At 41.0% G+C, this 16,975-nt stretch overlaps 1 protein-coding gene across 1 annotated transcript in view; it reads left to right on the plus strand.

The window, feature by feature from the left end:
- CACHD1 (cache domain containing 1) overlaps nucleotides 1-16,975 on the plus strand; it is a 115,193-nt gene that overhangs the window by 62,379 nt on the left and 35,839 nt on the right. The window contains exons 4-6 of the mRNA XM_086617440.1: nucleotides 2,804-2,910; nucleotides 13,060-13,186; nucleotides 15,497-15,641. Of these exons, the coding sequence (XP_086473566.1) occupies nucleotides 2,804-2,910; nucleotides 13,060-13,186; nucleotides 15,497-15,641 (379 nt within the window). The remainder of the gene's footprint in view (nucleotides 1-2,803; nucleotides 2,911-13,059; nucleotides 13,187-15,496; nucleotides 15,642-16,975) is intronic.

Raw genomic sequence — 16,975 nt, forward strand, 5'->3', positions numbered from 1 at the left:
CATTGTTTTCATTGATGCTTCTATGTGACACTGAAGATACTAAAATTAAGCAGTTAGTAATCAATAACAATCACTTTTTGCATATTCAAAAATTCAATTTGATTAGAGCTTCTTCAAATAGACCCTCTAGTCTGCTGAGCTCTAGCTATGCAAAGTGAGACTTCTTGTGACCCTACAAGAATCATAAAATTTAATCTGATGTTGAGACCAAAGAAGTCAGTGTCTGAGGTTTTGTTATGCATTTGTGTAAAGGACTTTTTTTACTTATTTGTAATTCAGAAAATCATTCAGGAGTTTAATAGTGAGTTCTCGGGGAAATGACTCCTATACTTGAAGGGCAAATTTCTACACTTGTGAGAAGGGCATGCCATACCCTTCACCGATAGCAGAAGTTAAAGCTCTGCTTTAAGCAAAAAAAAAGATCAGCCCAACCTTAAATATGGTTATAGTGGCATGAATCATGAACAAAAGACAACCTCATGGCCCGTGTACGTGACAACAGTGGTGCTTGCAGTGAGCTCCTGTGCTCCTCTCAGGAGCATTTGTCTGGTTTTACAGTGCTAAAATTTCTGAAAGTGGATCCAGTCGCCTACAGAAGTGGTGATCTTAAGCCTACTAACAAATATTTTTCTCCTCCTTAGTTAGTTTTCACAGATCTCTTCTGAGTCGTAAAAGGTTCTCCTACATAAAAGATTCTCCCACGTTCCCCGTGCAAGGACCCCATAAACCGAGAGATGGAGGCTCTCAGCAAATCCTGCATCTGGCTGGCTTGGGGCAGCTGCAGCTCCCCGTAGGATGAAATTATTTTGAATTGACCTGAAAGAAAACATATTGGATTAGGAGAGTTTTAGTTTGCTTAAAAAGACTTGCTTCCTGTGGTCATAACTTGAAATTTCCTTGTGGTAACCAGTTCCATCTGTCTGTGGTTTTTGGTTCTGCTAATTGTTGTTTTAAGGGGATGGTTTAGAAGCACATTGTTTTATTGTTTGTGTCTCTGAACCCCAGCCCTTACAGCAAGCACTCTGTAAGGACACAACCAGAAAATCCACGTCTTCCCATTCTTACCGGGCACCATGTTTGAAATAGTTATAACTTGCTGGATTTCGATTTCTTAATTAAAATCTTCAACCAGAAGAACGGTGCTTGTTGTTCATGCCTCTTCTGCTTGCAATATTTTGGGCCTCTGCTATGTGGCAGCATATCTATGTGTCTTGGTATGGGTATACAGACGTGTGTGTATGAAAAACTGTAACATCAGTTTAAGCAATTAAGTGCAGTTGACAATAAGCAACTAAATAACGAACGTGAAGCACAAATATAGCGCTTGAGCTAAATGAGAAGCATTGGAATGGCAGTGGGTGAGTGGTATACAGATGTAAGCCAGTGATTGATGTGCTGTTAATATTAAGTAAGTGGGTCAGTATCTTTTGATTTAGCTGGTTTTTGTGTAATTTGCTGGTTTAGTCTTGACAGTATTGGACGAAACTCTACCCAGTTTCTCTCCAGGATTTGTTTCTTATCAGTTTTCATGCCAGAAAGGCTTCTTCAGGCTCTTCGTCCGGAACGGGATGTTACACAGACCTCGCTTGCAGTTTGTTGTAATTTCTTAGGAATAGGTTGGTTGTAGAAAAATTTCTTTGGTAGGAAGGAAATAATTTTTTGAAGTAGCAGGATAATCACACCGTAAGTCAAATGTCATCAAAATATTCAAGGTCACAGAAATGTTAACAAATACGGGTCAGGTTGGACGAGGCGCTGAGGAACCTGATGTAGTTGGAGATATCCCTGTTCCTTGCAGGGGGGTTGGACTAGATGACCTTTGAAGGTACCTTCCAGCCCTGACCATTCTATGATTCTATGATTCTATAAATAAAATGGGAATATGTGAATGATACAAAACTGCATTTGAGTCCGCGAAAGCTTCAGAAGAGTTTCCACTTATTTATAACCCTTTAAAACCCTTTCTATTTAAATTTTTTAAGGCATTGGTTTAGTTATATTTTATCGTCATTAGAACTGGGCACTGAAATACTTTTGCATTAGAGGTATGAATGTATTTGAGTTACTTAACCTAACCAAAATGTAACAGAACTTCAAACTGTCAAGTTCCTTCCACTGTTAGGAACGTGAATCCTCAAGTTTAGGTACAGAAAACAGTTTACAATTGCTCTATTTGATCTTTTTCATAAAGACATAAAGAGGCCTTCTGTCCCTGGAAGTGTTCAAGGACGGGTTGGATGAGGCTTTGGGCGACCTGGTGTAGTGGAAGGTGTCCCTGCCCATGGCAGGGGGGTTGGAACTGGATGGTCTTGAAGGTCCCTTCCAACCCAAACCATTCTGTGGTTCTGTGAAATCCTCTTCAACCAAGACAGTTGGAGTAAATTTTTTAAAAGTGAAAGATGAAGTAGTAGTCCTAGTTTCTCTAGCAAGAAAAAGTTCGACTCAATAACAGGAGGAGACACTTTCTGCTGGCATGCCTGGATGCTACGCACGTTTCCCATGCTGGAACCTCTACTGTTTAAATCTAGATGAAAGAGCATGTTCTTTTATGATCCTGTCTTTCAAGGAATATCGTGGAGGAAAATGCAACATAACATGGTAGAGAGCAGATGCAAGCCAGCCGTGATGAGCTTATGCCCTCTAGTTTTGGGTTTCACGATTTTTCCTGGAGCCTTAGAATATACAGTGTTGGAGTTTTCAAAATAATTATGATTCCTTGAAACTTCAAAAAGATGTGTTTCCATTGTAAATGCTGCCTCGGCTTAATAGTGTTAGACTGCTGACCCTGTTGTTGTCATTTCAGATTTGATGGAAATTTTAACACCAACGTTTCTAGAACTATTAGCTGTGATAGACTGTCTACCACTGTCAATAGCAGAGCCTTCAATCCTGGACGTGACTTAAATTCTGGTAAGTAATAAAGTTTTGGGTATTTTCTTTCACTTGTTTTGTTTTGTTTTTTTTTTTCCATTAGACTTTAACATTTCCTTGGCAGAGAGAATTAGCATTGATTGCCATAGCAACACACTTTTATTCCTCCTTGAAACTGTCACACTGTTCTTAATTTGAGATTTCATGATTGAAAGATGATACCTAAAGTAATGCCCTTAGTCTAAGTACTTTATAAAAATGTCATGAAGATTTTATTCCAGCCTTCCATGGATAATTTTGTTGTGGTTTATGCACTTTTTATGTTGTCTTTTTTTTTTTCCCCCAAGACACTTTCCTTCCTAGGCCTGTCTGCTTTGGCATCAGTAGTGTCAACTGCTGAAGGGGCCGTGCAAAGAAGTTTCTCTGATCTTCTTAAACAAGTTCAGCTAATGTGAGGCTGTGTTTGCAGCGATATGCAAAAGCTACAAAATATAAGGACATCCTAAAATATTTCCTTTCTTTGTCTTGTCAGGGCATTTCCATCTTGACAGTCCATGCGTTTGCTTGACACACTTAAAGAGCTAGAAATATACTTAGAGCCTAAATACATGTGACTTATCCCTGAAAAATTCAGCTTTTGATCCTCCAGTGCAGCAAGGTTTTCTTTTTTTACATCCTGGTCAACTTGAATTAATTTCAGGGGCTTTAGTCATTGTTTTGTCCAGCTGTTCCATCTTGCTTTTCAACTTTTTACAATGCTTTAGCGCTCTAAATTAGAGTTTGGTCGTATTTCATTTAGCATACATTTTGGGTTTTGGTGTGGTTTTGGGGTTTTTTTGGACAAGTGATGCAGACTTGAGAGAATGCGGGGTTTTTTAAATTTAAATTCTCATGTGCCTTTTGGAATAAAATACCCATTTATTTTTTTTAACTCAACTGGTGAAGTGACAGACTCACCATTCCACCTTCAGAATGCACTGAGTATTTGCATGTCTCGCAACAAATAGGATGAAAGAACCCCAAATTTTTCTCTAGCCTCTCTTATTGTGTCTATTTTTGTAACTTTGCATTGTTTCTGGTGAATTGCAGTCTTAATGAAATCTAAAAAGAAAAAGTAAAATCGAGAAGCAAAATGAACAGTCCCTGTAGGTTCCTTTCCACTGTATACCACATCTTGAATGCAGGTGCTGGCCAAACAAGCTAATTTCCTGACATACATCTCATCACCATAATTTGTATGGTGTTTTCCATCCTAAAGATAGGGAGATTTGTTCACTTATTATCATTTTCTGGGCTTTGTTTTACTCATAAGTTATCTCTTTATTAAAAAAAACAAACAAACAAACAAGCAAAAACTAGTTTCTATTAAAATAATGTTTAAAATCACATGCAGTTGTTGATTGATCAAAATAATTTTTGAAAGCAAGTTTTTTCAGGCACTATAATGAAAGCAAAGCATTGAATTAATCACTTAATGTGTTTTATTTAAGTAAAAAAAACCATTCTTTTTTTACTGCAGAACATGGATGTAAAAAAAAGTATGAAAGAGATACTCCTTCTTCTTGAGTGGTGGGAAATAAGCTATAGTTTCTCTTAAACATTTTTTTAAATTTCTGGTTTGAATTCTCACAGAAACAAAGTGAATCTGTGCTCAAGCTTCTTGCTGTCCTGGCTGGACGGTAAGACTTGAGTGCCTCCTCTTCCTCTGCCTCCGGCTTGAAAGCTTCTTGATGAAAAGAGTATCTTCAAGAAGTGGTGTCAGCAGAAAAGAAGAGGGAGTTGGAGTGATAGTAAGAACAGGGAAGTGCTTCAGGATTTATTGACAGCAGACTCTCCTCTGGCTTTCCTGTTAGCATCTCTCAAACACAGTCTTTGGGGGGAGTTTTTTTTTTATTGGTGAGAAAACACCTGTAAGAGAGAAGTGGAATGGAAACACTGGATTGATGCAGAAAAATGAGATGGAAACCGGTTTATCTGAGAAACAAAAGTTGGTACACACTTGGTGAAATAAGAGGCTGTAGGCGAGCTACAAGGAATGCCCTTAGTGCTCAGCTCCTTGTGCTGGTGTTTGAAAGCTTGTGAGGTGACATTTCCCACCTTCCCTTCCCTGGTCCTCAATTGAGAACATCCAAACCATGTGAGCTCCATCGCTCTGGCCACAGGAGACTGCTGTGGCTTCAGGGAAGGGTTGCTGCCAGGAGGTTTGAGCAGAATAGTACTGGTGTGGAGCTGGACATCACCCACGTCCTACACAGTGTCCCTGTATCACTGCAGAAGTGTTTGGGTTTGGGAATAAGCCCTATGTGGGAAGGCTGAGGGGCAGGAGGCTGGGTGTTTGTCTTGCGGGTGGAGGGTATTGTGTTGGTGGTATCTGTAGTGCTTGCTTGTGTAGTCATGGGCCACGACTTGTGCCAAAAAAGCGGTCTCTGCCCAAAGGAATTCATGGTCTAAGACAATAGTTGGCTTGAGGCAGACTGGGGATACAAACAGCCTGGGAAGCAGTTTTGATCAGGAGGACAGAGTGCTGTCAGTGCACCAGCATCCTTACAGCTGTGAAGATGGCTGTCAGGTTAGAGATGTTTTTTTAAAAGTACTTACTTAGTGTCATCTGTCTCTCAAAACTCTTAAGTTTTTCTTATTTCTGCATTGGTGTAGTTCTGTCAAACCACTTACCTGAGAAGATACGCTTAGGACCGAGCACTGTGTCTGGGCAGGAGCTGTTTCTGAATAAACCTGTGTGTGTATATTCATCACCCTGTGCTAAAGAGGATAAAGATCAAGCAAGCCTTTGAAAGAGGATAAAGATCAAACAAGAAAAAAGTTTCTCTCATCTCATGTTTTTCTTACTTCTCTTATAAGTGTCCTCACGCAGAGCGATATCTGTTGGACTTTGAGTTCAAACTCTACCTTAGCCTGAATTATTTTTCTGCTCTAAAAAGCCTAAGAGTTGCTGGTAGATCTGGGCATTTCAGGGCTTTCCTTGCTTGTTTAGACTTAAAGACAGGATGGCTTCCCAAAAATCATGTCATACCAGCTTTCCCACTGGATGCAGTGTGATGGGGAGAACCAGGCTCCTAGAGAAAGGGTGTGAGAGCCCTTGACAGCCCTCTGCTTCTCTGGCCCAGAAGCAGGAGCTCCTGTACTCTCCTCTAGTTTGCCTACAGTATCCAAAACCAGCCTGGCCTGTCTGTCAACCAGGTTGTCTTCCCAAATGGGTTGATCATTTCATTCTTAATGTAAAAAAAAAATAATAAATTTCCCATGAGTGTCTCTCTTTTCCCGCATGAGTTTTGCAGTTTAAATAAGCCGACCTATAAAAAGCTCTCAGCAAAACATAAATTTCAACTCTGCTGTGTTCAGCCTCCATCTCAATTCTTTAGATGTTAATCTTGGCCAGCTCCGTGCCCAGCGTAAGAAAGTGGGATTAGAGTGGTGAAGTTGTAGGTGTTGGAAGGGAATGGAATTTGCACCGCAGACTGCGGGTGAGCCACGGGAGCAGAGCCTCAGCTTCTCGTCCCAACAATGTGTTAAGAAGGGTCATGTAGCTCATGAAACTTTCAAAAATAACAAAAGCTCTTTTGCAGTCTTTTATTGTTTTTTTTACAATATAAAGAGAAAATAAACATTAATCTTGGGGAAGGAAGGAAGAGGAAAGAAATAGATGTACTTCTTTTTTCTCAACCCTTGAAACATAATGATTTGCCAGTTTTTTTCTTGATACTAGGTGACTTTTTTTTTTTAGTATCTCAAAAAGGTTTTATTTTATCTTGGCTTGAGTTTTCCATTTGGATTACTTATAGCCATTACTACAAAATAGATAAGGAGAGAGTCTTTATTCTTCAGTTGGAATTGCAGGCTTCGGTTAGTTAGAGAGATCTGTCCTCACTGGTCCTTTATTTATTAGATGATAAAATCTTACTCAGAGCCATTATGTTATCAAGATTTCTTGTTGGGTTTTTTTTTTTTCCTTTTTTAATAAACAAGGAACCAGTAAATCTTTCTTCTTCTCATCCTTCCAAGTGCCGAAATGTCTGTTGCAGAGTGCTCTTCCTCAGCGATATGCAGAGATGGTACCCTCTGTGGCTTTTTTGAGGTGTCCATCGTTTAAAATGTGGAGTGCCTTGGTTGTGGTCCTTACGTTGTTATGCTTTAAACTGATGGCTCAGGTGAGTTAAAATAGTTGGGAGGTATTTGAGAAGACGAGTTAATGCCTGCCCCCTCCAAATCCTTTTAGGCAAGGAAGCTGGGCTCATTCTATAAAATGGAAAGGTTTTTTACCTCTTTGCCTTTCAGAGTCAAAAGAGCTCCCAAGGAGCGAGCTGGACTTCGTCCTGGCTCATGCCATCAGCAGAATTTTAATTGGGTTCGAGCTGTAGAGCCTTTTATTTCTGGTGAAAACGCATGAGCCGGAATACAGTTTGACTCAGAAAATCCTGGACCACATTTGCAGGTCTGGAGAATTAGAGAATGCCTTGGCCTGTAAAATAAACACATTTGCTTTCCACTGTTGTTTCTGGGGAGCACTGGAGTAGCTTCACGATGATTATTTTTAGTGGAGGTTCTTGTCAGAGAAGAGCTGCAGTATGTGTGTTGCACAGAAAATTAAACTTTTCTTTTTTTGCCGGGTGAGAACCGTGAGGTCTGCAGCTCCATCAATGTGATGCTAAAGAGGAGGGCTGTAAGAAACCCTTTTATAATGAGCAATTATGTTCAGTAGTTCCTTTTTTTTTTCCCACTGACTGTTGTGCTGTTCTTTGAAGATTAATTAGTTAATGATTTGACTATGCTTTGAAGATGTAAAGTGGTATCTAGAAGTGCTAAGTGTTATCATATCGCATTCCCTTTGAAGTTTTATAAACTCTATCACATAGGGCTTTCTTTCTAAAAGTCCTTTTTGCCTTGTGAGATATTTATAATTAGAGAGAATGATGATTTCAAATGCTCTCGTGTTAATACTTTCCAACTTCTTCTGTCTGCAGCATAATTTGGGGTCAGATAGTGCTGCACTATAAGTGGAGAGGACACGGATTTCAGAGTGACTTGGCATTGCCAGCTCCTGGGTCGCTCCCAGCTGGCCATTTATATCCTCAGTCTGTGTCTGGAATTAAGGGATTCCACTAAGATTTCTGTGTTTTATAGGGATTGAACTCTTGGCTTCCTTCAAGTGTGTGATATCAAGACTGGGTCTTTATTTAGTGGTGATGCTCATTTTAGAAAAGCAATTGTACATTTAGTGTACTCAGTAATGCAAAATACATTGTAATTTCTGTTAAAACAAGATGAGTACCTTCTTACACGTGCAAAAATCACTTGAACCTGGCTACAAAATGGAAAAAGGAAATTACTTTTTGAGTTAAAATGGGAACCACAGGTCAAGCATATGGAGCCTAGAAAGCGAGTACCAGTGAGATGCCCTGCACATGCTGCTGCTGCCAAGGGGGTAATTTTGACAAATTTAGCCTTTCACTGTGGGTTAGACAGCCAGCTGGCCTTACTGCATGTTTTTTGTTGGGGTCTTGCAGTTGTGTAACCTGTCCAGAGGTTGGCTTTGCTGGAAGGAGGTGAGAGTAAAGCACAGGCAAGCAACTGAGGGAGTGGAAAGCGGTGGGGTAAGTGAGGTGAGGCTAAAAAAGAGCATCTGCTGGGTGTCTTGGCAGGGACCAAGAAACAAGGAAATGTCTGCAGGGCGATGTTGTAGCTTTAGAGGATGGAAAAGAAAAGTGCACTTAAAGACAAAAAGTATGTATTTTTCAGCCATGGCTTATCTGCTGGGAGATTGTCTACTGCGGTGATAGGAAAAAGGAAAAAAAAAAAAAAAAGCCAAGAGTTATGATAAAATTGGTAGTGTCTGGGGAAGGCATTACTGAACTAACATGCGAGCTGAAGGAAAACAGGAGCAGAACTTTGTGGGAAGGAGGAACAGCAGAGAGGCACCGAGGCTGTGAGGAGTTTGTCTGAGGTTCGAAACCAATTGTTTTATGGGGAAAACCAACACTTTTAAATCCAGATACTCTCATGGGGAAATAAATACAAATCATAGCCTTGTGGGAGTGAGAAGTTTATCTTTAATATAGCAATGATTTAAAAAAAAACCTCCGCCTTTTAATTATAAACTTTCTTTTAATGCTATTGGTGAAATTAAACTAGACAACTTATTTCATCCAGACTTTAAGTGTTCAAATACCTGATTTGAAAACATTTTTTTCAAGTTCTGTAACCTGTAACAAAAACTTACCAGAAATACAGCCTCTTTATACAAAGCAAAACAGCTGCGGTACTGCACCCCCAGAACTATGAAATCCCAGTGGCTTGACATAAAAAGGAGGATTTAAATGGTCAATACTCTCTTCTCCCTCCCTGCCAGTGAGGCAGGACAATCCCATGAAGCAGCAGTTGAGCCATAGTGGGGGTGAGCCTGGACTTTGATCTTATTTATGTCAAAGTATAATTGTATTAACTTTTTCTAAGTTTTTTGTATTGCAGCAGAATGGATAATGTTGATTGTCATACACTGCTGAAAGACAACGTTGTTTAAAAAAAAAATTTGAAATAATTATGATTTTTAAATATTTTTTTTTTTTTCTTCCAAGGTTTTGATGCTTTTAAAGGATTTTTTTTTTTTTTTCCCAAGCTTTTCTTTGCATCTTAGTAAGTGTTTATCAGATACTTTCCTGGATTCCCACAGCTGTGGCTGTGCATGGTGCTCCCATGCAGGAGAGCTCACGTGGGCTGTGAGCATCAATTCTGCACCTTCTCTGAAGGGTCGGGCTGCCAAACCCTCCATGAGTCCAGAAATGAATCTGGGTTTTCTCAGACAAGGTTTCAGAGAGGAAAATAGGGTGGGTGCTTTGGAAGGGGATTGAGGAGAGGAATTTCCACTAGTCCTAGCTATAAAAGCTAGAAATTCTGTGTGGGTTAGGTTTATTTTGGTTTTGATTAAAACTGGGTTTTGCCTAAAGTTTTCCGTGGTGCCTAAATTTGGCAATACTCAAATTTCATATTGATTTGTGTCTCTGCTGTGTGGAAATCATTGTCCATGACCAAAGAAACCTCCGTTTGTAGAAATCAGAAACAACACTGCTAAACTAGTATCATATCAGGTGTAGAACCAAAACAGGGAAAAGAGAAATTTAGGGGAAAGTTGAGTGAAACAAACAACATTCACAAATTTGTTTGACTTTGGATTGCAAGATCATGAGTGGTTTCTTTGGAAGTGTGAAAATTCCTGAGAAAAAAAGATTCCTGCTCCCAAGAGCATCACCAGGTTGGTTTTGACCTGTGCACAGGGGCAAGAGACACAAACAAGCTTTGGCATCGTTGTTGGGGTTGAGTTGGTATTTTTTGGAGGAGGATGAGAAAGTGAGAGGTGTGAGCAGAGCGTAGTTCTGGTCCCCAACTCAGTCGTTAACCCACTGGGAAGAGCCTCATCAGCCATTTCATGTCTTGTCGTGTTTCTTCGTTGCTCCTCCTCCTCCTCCTCATCTCGTCCATCGATGCACCAAATTCTTCAAAGCCACAATCGTGCAAAGCTGCATCTTTGTGCAGAGCCCAGCACGGTGCAACCAGGACTTCCACTGGGACTTTCAGGCACTGTGGAAATAGAAAAAACTGTGGCAAAAAGAGGGGGGAAGAAAATGCCAAGATGGTGGTTTTTCCAGGGTAATTATGCTGAGCTGAATGTGGAGAGAACATCGTGGCCGCAGCCAGCCTGGGGAACTCGAGAAAGTGCTAAACTGTTGAGGATGTTGAAGTTGAACTGTGTTCTACGTGGGTATTTTGTCGTAGAACAGCTGGCTAAGGTCTGAAATGTGTCCTGCAGTGATTTCCAACCCAAACATTGGCGTATTTGATAATGGCTGAGATTTGGAAGATGAAACCGTCTGGCCTATTTTCAGTGTCAGTCTTAAGGGAAATGCCAAAAGTAAATGCTCAGCAAAAGGTGGAGTGCTGTAAATCGGAGCCCCCTCCACCACTTCTGGGAAGTTTTGTAATTGGAGAACATAAAAGGAGAGCTTTTTACAAGGAGGTGTAGTGATAGAACAGGAGGCAATGGCTTTAAACTGAAAGAGGGGAGATTTAGATGAGATCTAAGGAAGAAATTTTTCACTCAGAGGGTGGTGAGGCACTGGCACAGGTTGCCCAGAGAAGCTGTGGCTGCCCCATCCCTGGAAGTGTTCAAGGCCAGGTTGGATGGGAATGTGAGCAACCTGATCTGGTGGAAGATGTCCCTGCCCGTGGCAGGGGGGTTGGAACGAGATGATCTTTGAGGTCCCTTCCAGCCCACACACTTCCATGATTTGGTGAGAAATGGCAAGAAAATACTGTTGTTTTTTTTTCTTTAATGCATTTTCAGCTGTTTTAACTGTTAGGTGAAAACTAAAGAATTCAAAAATTCAAGTTTTATTTTCAGTTTGCTGCAAGCAGAGACGATGATTTGCCCCAAGTGGAATATAATCCTGTTACTGCCATGATGGTGAGAGGGTTTGTGCCTCCCAAGCTAATGACTTTCCATTCCCTCACTCCTGGGAATGTTTTTCCTCTTGCTTTAAGGGACTCAGCCAGCCTACGGCACCGGCATGGCAAAGCTGGCAAACACATGGCATGAACGCTGATCCCTTCATCTCACCGGGCTGGCGGGGAGAGCAGTGGGGGTGCACACACCGGGTGGCAGCTGGGACATGGCCATCGCACCACGCCGCAGAAATCCCGATGCCACCTCTGCCTCGGGTGTTCCGAACACGATTATCCTCACCCAGGCTCTCAGTACTCGGGATTTCCACAATATCCATACGCTCTGTTGGTTTAGCTCGGTGTATTAAATATCTTCATCAGTTATTAGTGCAGATGGTCTCAGCCCTGGGGCAGCTGCTTTATTTGGTTGTTGGTTTTGATCATGTTTTGTGTTTTTACTACTGTAGTCAGTTTTGTTAATATCGCTGAGCTACAGCTTTTGAAAGGCTTTTATTGTTAGCATTAAGTAGCACTTCCTTAAAGATTATTTTAATGGGAAAGTAAGCACACTTTAAAGAGAATTAATGTGGCCTGTAAACTACAGGAAGGTTTGAGATCCGTACCCTACAGTTATGTTCTGAGCTCAGCTCCTGCTTGACCACACGACTGGGGAAAATGTCATTTACCTTCTTTGTTCTTTGCTTTTTGTCCATGCAATGAGTTACTGATAATCACCTGCCACAGAGGAGTTTCTGAAAGACTCGGAGGCAAGTTGCGATATAGAATCAGGTTTTTATCATTCTTTATGAATTTTGTGATCTTGAAAATGGGACCCTGGTGGAGGTGCTCACGGTGAGGATGGGTGGAAGCAGCATGGAGCCACCACCCACCGGGTGGCTCTTGGAGAGTGTGACCACTGCATAACCCTTTGAAGAAAGATGCTACATTTTCCCTGAAAAATGGTTATTTCTCCTAACATGAGGGCCCCGCAGCCTTGTTAATTATGGCACAGGGATAATGAGAAACTTGGGAAAATTCTTGAGTCCCATGAGTGGGAGCTGTACCTATCTACCCTTACACAAACAGGAGAGCATGATGAACAAAGAGGAAAGAGTCTCCTTTTTTTAATTAACCTTTTCAACTATTTCTGTATGGTGAGTTTTTCCTTGACCCACGTTTGTGTGTAAAACTGTTTTTGCTAACTATATTCATGTAGACATTTTAAAATGGATGTCAGAATAGGCAGTGTTAACAGATTGGGTTACAGAGCTGTACGCAGCAAACCTATTTAATATTTTGGAGTTATTCCAGTATAAAGAACACATGTTTTTTTAACATCAAGGTTTTTTTCTTTATGAAAACTATGTGGACAATGTGTTTATCATTACATGGAAACGTATGTATGTATACATATTATGTATAATTGCCTTAATCCTTTCCTTCCTTGCTCCTGCCTTGGCTTCTTGGCCCCCAGTTTTGCTTCAGAGATTCAGGAATTGTCATCACGTATTAAACAAAATCTGTAAAGTCCAGTGTTAAGTTTTCAAAAGCCTGTCACTGTTTGCCAATCAGACGTGAAGCTCTATCAGTCCTCAAGTAGAGCTGCTTGTCGTTGGTGTTGGGACCCAGATTCTTCTTCTCCACGCACGAACGAGAGACCTTGAATAAACATACCTCCAAGTTTGACCTCCCCTTGTAACTCTGCTTCATTTCTCATTTTTCCTCTCCAACCTTCAGTCCTTGCAGATAATCTGAAGTCTAACCCAGGAATTAAATGGCAGTATTTCAGCTCGGAGGAAGGCATTTTCACCGTTTTCCCAGCCCACAAGTTCCGGTGCAAAGGCAGCTATGAACACCGCAGCAGGTATGGTTTGTCTCGTGTGGTTTATCTCCTTAACGATTTAGCGGGCAAAGCCCTAAAATTGGATTCCTCAAGCCCTGATTTCATTTCAGCGTTACGCTTTGCCAAGATGACAACATTCATGAGTAACTTTTAATGGGGTCCCTTGAGTTTTCTTAGGTTTGTTTTTGAAAGCACCGTTTTTCGCTTTTAAGAAACTCTGATATAAAATAAAATTACATACAGGTTCCTCCCCTCTCCCAAACCAAATAAGCCGTAAATAGCAGTAACTTGTAAATCAGAGGTCTGCCCATAGGCAAAATTTGTCTTGTATTTGACTCACACTTGACCCCTGTAATAAAGTAGTGAACATGTGTTCTACTGATTTGGCAGGTGCATCGCTTTGGGGAGGAGGGTGGAAGGATGAGAGACTGGAAAATGCGTTGTTAGGAACATTTTTCCAGACCGAAGGTTCAAGCAGCACATAGAATCATAGAATGGTTTGGGTTGGAAGGGACCTTAAAGATCATCCCAGCCCCTCTGCCATGGGCAGAGAAATCCTCCACTACACCAGGTTGCCCAAAGCCTCATCCAGCCTGGCCTTGAACACTTCCAGGGATGGGGATTGCAGATAGTAGGGAAGCAGCAATGGTGGAAACTTTCTGTTTCTACTAAGAAAACTGTGGAAAAAAGGATCAAATGGTGACATGTTTTTTTTTGCTCAGGGGAATATTCCTATTCTGTAGGCACGAAGCAGAGCAGTTGCAGTGCAGGATTTTTTTCCCTAACCTTTGCTATCGATATTATGGGACTGATCAAGAGTCAGGGGTGGAATCTTCTGCGAAAGTGCAGTGGCTTTAGCATCTCTGGTCACACATTAGCTAATTGTACCAGTGAATCAGTCCATGTGGAGGAAGTATCGGCACATCCAGGTACATTTCTACATAGCTGAGTGTACAGAGACTAAAAAGCGTTTGGTTACCTGTCCATGTTGAGCAATCAGATGTTTACAGATCTTATCTTCTATGTGTCATCAAAGCTTGAAGCGTCTGGGCTTGATTAAGTCTTCTGTGGTCTTGGAAAGGTGCGGTCTGAAGACGTGAGGGCTGGAGGTACCCCAGTCTTGATCAGAATTTTGGCACTAAAACTGTTGGTGATTTCATCCAAATCGCTTAGTCGTGGTCGTAGTTTCTCCATGGCTAAATAAGGGATATCTTTTTGCCAGTATTTACTTCAGAGGGTAGTTTGGATGGATTAATTAGTTAATACTCAAGTTCTTTGAAGATCAAAGGCCTTATTTAAGTTCTAGGTATTAATACCAGTGTAGAGCTGCAGGCTGTTTTACAATTAAGAACTGATTTGTGCCAGTTGTTTATTGCAGTGCCTTGTCTAAAATCTTCTGCATTTCCTTTGCTCTTAATAAGATTTCTGTGGCTGCCTTTGATATACTAAAATTTAGATCCCAACACTCACACCAGACTCTTAACTAGTTTTGGGTCTGAACTAAAGAGGGAAGAAGGTCCTGTCCCTTTTTAATTCTTCCTCCCTGCCGAAGATCTTCCTAATTTGTTCCATGTTGAAACCTTGACATGAGAGCTCGTGAAATCTTTCACGCATCTCTCAGAATATTGAACTGGATCTGAGCGCCGCTGCCCTGAAAATGTGGGTTTTTTTTTTTGATGTTAGCACAGACAGACACGTGGCAGCACCAAGAGCCTTCACTGGAGTTAACTCAGACTGGCCACGGGGTTTAAACCTCCGTGGACCCAAGGGGTTGTGGAGCATGACCCGCATGAAATGTGTTCACGGGCACCAAGAGAAAACCCTCTCTTGGCCAGAAGCCTTCCCTTGTTACAACACCCCATGCTAACAGCTTCCCACAGTTGCACAGGTTTTTACTGGTCACATAACCAGCAAATACCCACTGTCACACTTCTACATCCCGGCACCCGGCGTTTATCACGAGGCGTTGCTTTGCTTGTCAACACTCAATCCAATGCTTGATGTGAGCTGTTGCCAACAGTGACTCCAAACACTGCTGCTGCATCAGCAAAATTGTTTATTCCTGGCTGAAAGCAGTTACTGTTACAGAAGGAGAAGGGTCTGACACCTGATTTTGGGTAAAAAAATCAGAAAGAGAGTGAAAGCGAGGGTCTTTGTTCAGATCTCAGCTCATCTTTCCTGGTAGAAGTTTTCAGAAAGGCAGAAATTCCTTTTCATTGTTTCTTCATGGGGTGTTTTTATTTTTAATTCTTAGCTGTTTTCACTTGTAAATGTTTTAGTGGAAATTACAGGATGACTCGTGACAGCAGTTTGGGTTTTGCTCTCCTTCAGGCCTGTCTATGTTTCCACTGTTCGCCCTCAGTCCAAGCACATCGTTGTCATCGTGGACCACGGGGCTTCGGTCACAGAGACGCAGCTTCAGATTGCCAAAGATGCTGCTCAGGTTATTCTGAGCTCTATAGATGAGCACGATAAGGTAAGCTTTCTCCAGGCAATGAGAATGTTTTTATGGGTTTCAGCCAAGCTCAGTGTGTCCAGTTTTCATCCAAAGCGGTGTTTTTAAACTCGTGGTCCATGGACTCATAGGGATCTGTGGTCTACCTCTAACGGGTGATGAAGACTTGAACTCGCCTTTGAAAGCCTGTGTTACTGCAGGGGAAACATTTGGGGATCCATAGGCTAAAAAATAGTGAATAGGGCAAAATCTTGTGTCTGATTAGAGTAATCTTTAAATGCTCCTTCGTCTTGGCAGAGACTTTAGATGATGGTCTGCAGTGTGATACAGTGTTCAATTAGGAGAACCATTCCCTGAGCCTGATGACTTCTGAAGTACTAGCTTGCTTTGAGCAGCTCATTTTACCTCTGAGGCTGTCTTTTTTGCTTGTGAAAATAGAAATATTTTAATTCTGCTCCTATACTGGGGTGAGCTGAAACATAATTAGTGTTTGGAAGATTCCCAGACAACTTGTGATACTAGCAAGGAAAGGATAAAGCAAAGGGCCAAGAAATCTAGATTTTATTTCTTGCTCTGCCACAGATACTCTACTCAGCAATGAGAAAGTCACTTAAACTGTAATTTTTTTAAGTAGGGATTACAACTAGGAGCCCATAAAGTGTTTCTGTATGACCACAAACAGTCCCCAGTTTGGTGTTTACTGTCAGTAATTCTCTGTTAGTAGGACCTTGATCGTTCTTGCTACTTGTGTTGATTTTTTTTTAGTAGGAAGGAAGTTTCAGTCAAATCAAGTTGAAGAACAACTGATTATAATCTTTGCCTTAAGTCTTCTCATTAACAGTATGGGGAAAAAACACTTCTCACTTCTGTACTTTTAGAGAGTTTTAATACTGTACACGCTTACAGTGTAGCAGAATTAATAGCACTTCAAGTGTCAAAAGTGTTTGTCTTAATAATGCAGACCTATAAAGAAAATACTTTTGAGACGTATGTTCCTTGGTCAGTAGTTCCGTGGTTATGAAACCTGTTATACGAGTATGTAATTACTGCTTAATTCTATGGCTGTCTTGCATCAGTTGTAATTTATTAATAAAGTATGCCACTCGTTTAATAAGGCTGGTATGTTATGTGTATATTAATATAAGTGGTACCAGTACATGCCTTAACTTATTTATGGGATAAAAATCGATGGTAGATTTGGCTCGCTTTGACTGAAACGTTAAAACAACGTAATGTTTTGCCTGTGAAAGATTCTTAGAGCGTGTTGTTTTTTTTTTCATTTTCTATATGCACTCCACTTTTCTGTAGGCACTCAAGACTTTCCTGAAAATGCTGTCTGCTAATTTTGTTTTATC

Source organism: Tauraco erythrolophus, chromosome 10 (genome assembly GCF_009769465.1).
Source record: "Tauraco erythrolophus isolate bTauEry1 chromosome 10, bTauEry1.pri, whole genome shotgun sequence".
In the NCBI taxonomy this organism is placed as follows: Eukaryota; Metazoa; Chordata; class Aves; order Musophagiformes; family Musophagidae; genus Tauraco; species Tauraco erythrolophus.